This window comes from Dermacentor silvarum, chromosome 4 (genome assembly GCF_013339745.2).
Source record: "Dermacentor silvarum isolate Dsil-2018 chromosome 4, BIME_Dsil_1.4, whole genome shotgun sequence".
NCBI lineage: Eukaryota > Metazoa > Arthropoda > Arachnida > Ixodida > Ixodidae > Dermacentor > Dermacentor silvarum.
The window spans coordinates 113,654,592-113,663,157 of record NC_051157.2 but is presented as its reverse complement, the minus strand read 5'-3'; the positions used below and the strand labels follow the sequence as shown (position 1 = coordinate 113,663,157).

Here is an 8,566-nt window from a genome sequence, read left to right as displayed (position 1 = left end):
ATAACAAAGCGAAATCTGGCTTTCATTCGTCCAAAAGCATTTTCCACAATTCTTCTTGATTTTGACAAGTTGTAATTAAGTGCATATTCAGGTGTGTTTGGTAATGCATTTGCGTATGGCTTTTGAAGATTACATGTCAGTGAAAACGCCTGATCGCATAAAATAATAGGAGGTACATGAACACCTTCAATGGCAACTGTTGGACGTTGAAATAAATCACTTTCAATGAGCTTCCGAAGTGTCGACCTGCCATAAACAAATGCATCGTGGCATCGCCCAGGAGAGCCGACGTTTGTGTAGCGCAACCGGTAACGGTGGTCGACCATTGCCAGCAGGATCATACTGTACCTGCAGACAGAACGAAATAAGTGTTAAACCAACAGCGATCAAAAGCAAAAAAATTCCAATCATTAGCAAATATGTTCATAGTTCAAAGAAACGAAATTCTACACTATTCAAGAAACTATGCAATAGCAAACAACCGCTGAGAGAACATAAAGTGCGTAATCATGTTACTGCTTTGAAAGTATGAAGGCATAGTCGAAAAAATCTCAACTCACCACCCCTTGTAGTTGTGGTAATCTGAAGCATGTTCTTTCGGAGGCGACACCGGGAAATGGCAACCGTCCAGCGCCCCAACGCCTTGCGGGAACCCAGTCATGGCATGAAACTCCCTCATGTGATCTTCAATGTCTGCAGGTGCAGGCATCTTGAGCCAGGCTTCCTCAAGGTTTTGCAGAACGGCTGCACAGAACTCCTTGTATATTTTGTTCACTGTTGAACGGCCAAGTGAAAATAACTCTGAAATCGTCCTGTCTTCCGCAGTAGAACACAAACGGTAGAGAGCGACGGCGACTCTTTTTTCCACGGAAATGGCCTCGGTCATTACAGTATCTACACGTTGCAGATCGCTGCGACAAGATTCCACGATATACCTGAACGTGGCTGGTGAAACACGAAAACACCTCTTGAAGTGCGCTTCTCCCAAATTAGGCAGGGTGTCTTCAAACCACCGCTGGTTGCGAGGAAAGCGCCATCGAGATCTGGCTGTTGCGCTCAACATGGTAGCGACGGCAACTAAGTTGAACGAGTTCGAAAACATCTGAAGCTCTACGTCGCAGATCTGACGTTTCACAGCTTCTCTTTGCTCTTGGAGTCTGCGATGTTCCGCACGATCTTTTGCGCGGAAACATATTAACGCAGCTAACAGGAGTTGTGCTCGACGAATTTCCTCAGGTCGGCGTTGCAACGGTCGCGATAGAGCAGGCGCCATTTTGTTTATGGGCTCCGGATTTGACATACATTGGCCAGAGTTGCTATGGTCGATTCTAAAAGACAGTAAAAAAAACTCACGCTAACCGTACCATAGTATGCTTATTTGTACATTTCACTGTTTACTACGGTAGTTTTAAATGCATAAACTTCAAAATGCATATTTATTTTTTAATTAATACCCTAAAATTGCTCACTTCAGAAGACGCTGCCATCGACACCATCGTGTCAAATGTCATTTAACTACGACGTGTGGCAGCTCCGCCGAAAAAAATGTCATTCAGGAACTTAAGGCCTTAACTACTGAATGCCATTTTCGGCGCCCGTGTGGCACGGGTATGACTGACTGACTGATACGTAGGTGATTGAATGATCATCGATTTAGTGACTGACTACTCGATTTCGATCGACTGATTTTCAGACACGACCTATACACCGGATAATCAGGGGCTCAGGCAGATTCATAATGGTAAGTGCTCAAAACTTTGATACTTTGATGTGTTAAGAGCAAATTTATGCTTGGAATGTTTAATATCTTGAGCTTTTCAAATATAGAGTTATGTTGCTGAACATTTAACGTTTCCACTTTATTCGCTCCCTCTCTGTCATAACATGCCAGAAAGCATCCGCGGAACCGATTTGCCATATTCAGTACCCTTGTGGTTCAAATTGTTCATTAAATCGACCTCAATCTGCGATCTACTAGCCTCCTGGTTATCTCAGATAGTAGGGCGACCCGCCGGACCAGGGCGAATACGTCGACGACAAAGAGACATCTTTCTTAAAAACCCGTCTTAGTTTTCACTTTATATAGCTTCCTTGCTATTGCTTTATATAGCTTCCTTGCTTCCGTGCACCGAGAACGACCTACAGGGGCGCTGCGAGCGCCGCTAGCGTGACGTCAGGGCACGGACTCGCACCTGTCGTCTGCTGCCGTTCGGGCGCTGTCCGGGCGCCTTCTGTAGTGTTTCCGTTTGTTCACTGTCGTTCCCTGTGCTTGTATACTTTTGATGGTCATCTCAAATACATTTTTACGACGACTTCATTCGCGCAAACTTATCGAAAGAGCTTATTTCCTAGACAACAATTTATTTCTCAAGGGCAACGCTGCAGTGCCAGCCGAAGTAGCTCAGACCAGCCCATTGCGTGTTTCTCACGCGCGGATCTAGACTTTGCAGATTGAGGGACTAATAAAAAAAGCATAAATAGCACGTGACAAATAAAAGAATAAACGCATAAACATAGCACATAAGATTCGAGTTAAGATACCATACCTGCAGTGGTGCAATGAGCATGCCACTATGTCTGCTACATATGACTGCTACATTTACCTTGATCTGAACCCATTAAAACGAGTTTGCTTATGACGAGTAGCTCATGGTATAATATCTAATTCTTAATTTCTTCACAGAAACGCTGGGCAGTAACACAAGGACCTGACACTGCAGCTTAAATTCAACCAGCACCACTTGTTTCTTCAACTGCTACTCAATATTAGGACATTCTTCAGCGGTTAATTTTAAGTGGCGTTAATTTGAAGTGAAGCTAATTGAGGCTTACAGTTATTTCCAGAATACGCAAAGGAATGTTCCAATATTTATTCACTGTTCCGTGCTACACGTTCAACTCACTTGTGTAATTTACTGCTGCTTGTTTCTTGAGGAACAGACATCACGAATCTGTTTGGCGAACTGACACAGGCTCCTCGGCCCAAATTCTTTAGTGAAATATGCCTTTTGGACCGTATGGCTGCAGCTAGAAAGAAGCCGAAGCCTCATTCAATAGCAGTATGGGGCTTATCGAAGATATCATTATTACCCTGTGTAGGTCAAAAATCAAGTGAATTCATTTGAGGCTTGTGGTGTATTCTCTATGAGGCGGGTATGGGAGGTTCTCTTTTATGTACTCACGAAGCGAATAGTTCTTAGTTTTGCGTAGTTAAACAACGCAGGGTCGAGACATGGTGAGGCAGAATGTGCTTGAATTTCCCTCTTAAGCGCAGCCTGAGCTGCGCTGTGTAGTCTCGAGTATACCTTAGGCATTGCAATTGGCGCTTAAAGAACTGCTTCATGGTTTCAATTTGAAGTTGTAGTGAACTGATGGGTTTGCGCGAGTAATGCGTGCCTCGCGCCATAAGCACAGTCGGCAGATTTAGTTGCGTAAGGGCTGTGCCATGATGTCGATCAAGGCAACTGAGGGTCACTATGAAACATTTTCTCGCTTGCAATTGATAGGCTCTCGATCTTAACCCCGAAACTGTTCTTTCAGGTGATTGCTGTTGTGGTATTCGTGAAGTATATACATACTATACGTGACGCGCCGTCGTGTTAACAGTCATGAGCAATGTGTTTTCTGGGTGCCTGTTTCAGAGAACTGTGAAAGTATTAGCAAACGCTTTCATGCAAAATTCGCACCTAACTCTTCCTTTTACGCATTAATAAAGTAGCCATATTTGACTGGAACAACTCACCATAGTAATAAGAATCATCATAAAAGATTCGCTGTGCAGTTTCCTTCTAACACGCATTTATAATACTTACATGAAATACCAATACCAAGATTTTTATTCCTTGTAAAATGCTAATGTCTCTCATAGCTAAACTCTAGGGGAATGTTAAGTGTTTTGCGGAGCGTCATATACAACTTCGTGTGTTGAAATTGTAGACATTCTTTTACGCAAAGTTTATGGACGGACACTGCGCATATACGCATTGCAAAACCAGGATATCCCTTCAATGCTACATAGCTTGCGATATCCACGCCGCAAAATTTCAGATTTGAAGAAATTACCGTCCAGGCATGACAGTAAAAAGAACCTGACATATCCTGCAATAAGTAGGGCTTGAGCCACCAATACCCCAAGCATGCACGAAGGGAACGAGCGCGCGCAGCAGCCGAGCGAGCGCAGTCCTGGCCGTCACGTGACGTCACTCGTAGAGCTCCAACTTCTCGCCGCTAATACTGTTGGGCGGATAGTCAATTTTCCCTTTCGATAGTATAAATTTCTGGGGGTTTTACTTGCCGAAACCACGATATGATTATGAGGCGCGCCGTATAGTGGGGGACTCCGGATTAATTTTGACCACCGGGGGGGGGGTCTTTACCCTGCACCAAATGCGCGGTACAAATGCGTTTTTTTTTTTTTTGCATTTTGCTCCCATCGAAAACCGGGTCGCCGTGGCCGAGATTTGATCCCGCGCCCTCAGGCTTAGTAGCGCAACGCATAGCCACTATACGCCACCATGGCGGGTCCCTTTCGTAGTCTGTTCCTTGTTATGCAGGTTCTTCTCCTACCTTATGTATATATATGATCAGATTGAATGACTCTGACATTATATTGAACGGTACATTACCAAATGGCTCCCTGCAACGTATGACAAACGCTGTGCAGTTCGTGAAAACCTTCTGACGCACCTAAATGAGATCTGAGCGCAAAGGTCATATGTTCGACTCCCTGGTGCTACGGCTGCATGCTGACGAAGCCAGACTGCCAAAGCGCATAATGAGAATTCAGAAAAAAACAAGCAAGCATCCGTAAAAGCAGAGCACCTGAAGTGGCTCGACTTGAGGGTGTTGATAGTAAAGGGGTTTGTTAATATTTATGGATTTATGGTAAATACTTAATCAGAATTTAAGCCAATGTAACATCGTGTATAGCATGAGCAATTATTCTACTTCATGGGGTCATTGTGCACATATGCCCGAGCCCTAATGTGGACATCTAACAATGAAAGATTAGTCTACCGAATTTTGTGCAAAAGTCAGACAGTTATATTATTTATTTATTTATTTATTTATTTATTTATTTATTTATTTATTTATTTATTTATTTATTTATTTATTTATTTATTTATTTATTTATTTATTTACCTATTTATTATTACAGATAGAGAGAGAGAAGTTTAATGATACGAAATGCAGAGAGGTCGGCCTGAAGTATATTTCTCTAGCCAGCTACTGTGCGTTGAGGTAAGGGGAAGAGGGAAAGAAAGAGGGAAGGAAGAGGCGCATGGTGGGCGACGAGGACGAGAGAAGGAGGATGCAAAACATATGGCAAGCAATTTGGTATACTCAAAGCCTGCAGTCCAGGCCCGCACTGTTTAAAAAAGTGCGGCCTGGATGGCCTTAAAACTCGATTGAGCGTCTGGCCGAGGGCCTAAAATAACGTCCTCCGACAACGGTGGGCTGTCGAGACGCGTAAGGTGACGCTCAACTTTTGACGCTCTTGAATACTGCAAGCCTTGATGGGCCCGCGCATGCGCGGCAAATCATCATAAATAAAAAACGGGCTTATCTGAAGCATGATCATAGGGAACGGGGATTTATGGGAAGAAATTAGTGGTTCACTGGTACACTGTAGGCAGAAAACAAACAAAGATGTACACCTAAAGTAAACTTGAGCGAAGGTCAATAAAATATCGTTAACGTGCGCCGACCAAGCGCAATACACACACCGAAAGGCACGCGTGTATTATGGCCCAACACTGTCAGTAGTTTTAATGCTCTCTGCTAAGAGTATATGTGTCTCGCCTGAAATGGCGTATACATGTTTTAAATATAGTTTGCACATACGTCATCGCGGACGTCATCTTTGGGCACTAGCCGGTAGAGAAGCGGCGTAAGCAAGAAACAAAATAGCATGACAGCAAGACAGACAAGTCTTGCGTCGAACACCAAAACGATAACAGTGATACACTAGTGAAAAACATACGCCGTCAGAACAGTGTGCGCGTGATAATACGGTGCACTCACGTCATCGTAGCCGCCATGTTTAGGTACTAGAACGGTGAGAGCTGCCTCCGTGACGTAACACTGAAAACTATCTAGAACGATCCTGCAAGGTCGATTCACATAGGTCGCGAAGCTTCGGGCGAAAAGCGGTTCAGAACCAATTGTCACCTACATCAGCAAGGCTGGTTATGGGAGCAGCGATTGAAGCGCGACTATGTTTGGGGGGAATAAACACTGGGAAAGAAAAAAAGCGTTTTTAAATTAAAGCGAGACGCAGTTAGATTCATTCAACGAAAATAAAATTTCTAATTCATTTTATATATGCATGGCGAGAAAAGATACAACTGTATTTTACTAGATCATTATCAATATATACCTTTTTTCAGGGCCCACCGTGAGAGCGCCCATCGATAGCGGTGGGCGTTGACGCCGCTATCACTTGCAATGCCATGCAACTCTTGGAGTGCGTGGAAAGGCGCGCTCGTAAAGTTCACCTGTTACAATACGCCCCCCTCACATGTGTTGCATGTCGACGTTTGCCTGAATTAGGTGACGCGGGTAGTTTTATTGTTTCGTAACCTGTGCAGTCAAAAGTAATAGTAGCGAGCGTCAGATACTTGTTTACTTAGTTGTTTTCGCGCAACAGCGCTGGCCGACGGGCTTGGCGTCCGACGAAAGGACGAGCACTCAACGCAATCTACGCCCGAAGTGTTCGTCGGCCTCCTAAGAAAGTATGTTCTGTGCAGCGATGCGATTTCGACACCCGTACGGCTGATCTTTTCCGGCATCGCTTTTCGCGCTGAAAACTCGGAACGCCCATGAAGTCGAATGGCGGGGCATTTGAATATACAGCTCTAATGGCAGGCCTCCGAAAACAAATTTCGCGCCTATGAGAACAAAATGACGTCACTTCCGTTTTTGACGGATATGACGTCAAATTATTTTTTCTTCCGCCGGAAGTGTTCCCTCCTCACACAGATGGCGCTAAGCCCCATGAACCGCCGGTAAGCAACCATGTTTTGAACGTATGGGCTTCTATGGAAGCTTCGCTACCAGGTATATCTACCTTGGATCCTGGCTCTGTTCCAAAACTCGCCAAACGTGGCTAAGTAAACGGCTAAGCGGACAGCGGTCAGCTTAAGTCTCGTTCCAACACTCACGAAGGCGTCAAGATAGACGGCTTCGCGAAGACAGCATTGAAGTCACGAACGATGCAGGCTACTTTCCTGTTCAAACAAGATGCCGGCTGAGCAGTACGCTTGGAAAAACCGACAGGAAGGTCGTCTGCGCACAAGAAAACCTAGACACGCTTTCCTACGCCCTTAATGTAAGTCGCATCGTGTTTTTAACACGAAAGTGTTTTATGCCGGGGTCCACCAAGACTTCACTGACGTATTTCCGTCACGGCGAATTTAGGTTCCCAGGTGCATTTCCGTCACGGAAATACGTCATAGAACGTAATACAAAGAAAGAAACCAGAAGAAAAAGTTCCACAAACATGCAAAATTTGGAAATCGAACCCACGACCTCTCGGTCCGCGACGATAGATCGCCGAGCGTTTAACCCATTGCGCCACAAACGCATTTGCTGAGAGCTACACAGACGCGCCTTATATATCTAACACTCCTCCGTGTACCCGCGCTCTTGCTCGGGGCGGTGCCGCCGCCTACGAGCAGAAAAGAGAAGTACTGCATTATGACACTAACGCGCACCGACAAGTGAACTGCTTCGGTGGTCTCAGCACTACGACGCCTCGATGCCAGCATTCGAAGGGACGCTGGCATCAAGAAGCACTACCAACGCCACCTAGGTGGCGTTCACCGTACTCAGCACAGCGGAGCGTGGCCTCCGCAATTAGCTCTGAAAATGTTTCTGAAGTTGATCGCGGAGGCTGCAATTACGACGCGCTGTACGCGCTGATTTGACTCGGTGACGATTCAGTTACGTGCTTTGTCTTGCGCGTTGTATTAGTGTGTCAGTTACGTGCTTCGTCTTTCGCGTTGTGCTAGCGTGTGCAGCGTAGTGCAGCTTCCATATGCACGACGGTTGCTCATGGTCATCGACGTTGGTAGTCGTGATGGAGGAGACGTGCCACCAGGCGTCAGCGTGGGTGCATCAACGCCTAAGGGCGCTTTAGCCACAAAACACCAATAGACATTATATATCAATGTGCAATAAACATTACACTACTTCTGTGAAGACACGTTTCACTTTCGTGTTCTATACCGATTCCTATATAAGAGGGATCAACCACATTTTTTTTCATAGGTTCCCAGGTGCAGGGACTTAAAATACAGAAATAATGTGTGGTTTTCAAAACTTTTCCTTGCCGCCGCGAGGTGACGTCTCGTCGCAGAAGCGTTTCCCATGCGTCTTCCAGACGGTTCTAAACGCGTTCCATTACAAGGCTTCGAAGGTGTCTCGGCTGTCTCCTTAGCTGTCTACGTATAGACTGTCTCTGATGCTGGCCAGAATTGGAACACATCCCCTGTATACTATTAGGTATAAGACTGAAGTGGGACAGCTGTACGTATAGCAGCACGTGTGCGCCAACGCAGACTCG

General features: G+C 45.3%; 1 protein-coding gene across 1 annotated transcript in view; it reads right to left on the bottom strand.

The window, feature by feature from the left end:
- Positions 1-1,624, bottom strand: part of LOC119448843 (uncharacterized) — a 9,491-nt gene extending 7,867 nt beyond the window's left edge. Inside the window, exons 1-2 of the mRNA XM_049666522.1 lie at positions 561-1,624; positions 21-348 (exon numbers count right to left, since the gene is read on the bottom strand). Coding sequence (XP_049522479.1) covers positions 21-348; positions 561-1,300 — 1,068 coding nt within the window. The 5' untranslated portion in view covers positions 1,301-1,624. The remainder of the gene's footprint in view (positions 1-20; positions 349-560) is intronic.
- Between the last annotated feature and the right edge of the window lie 6,942 nt (positions 1,625-8,566).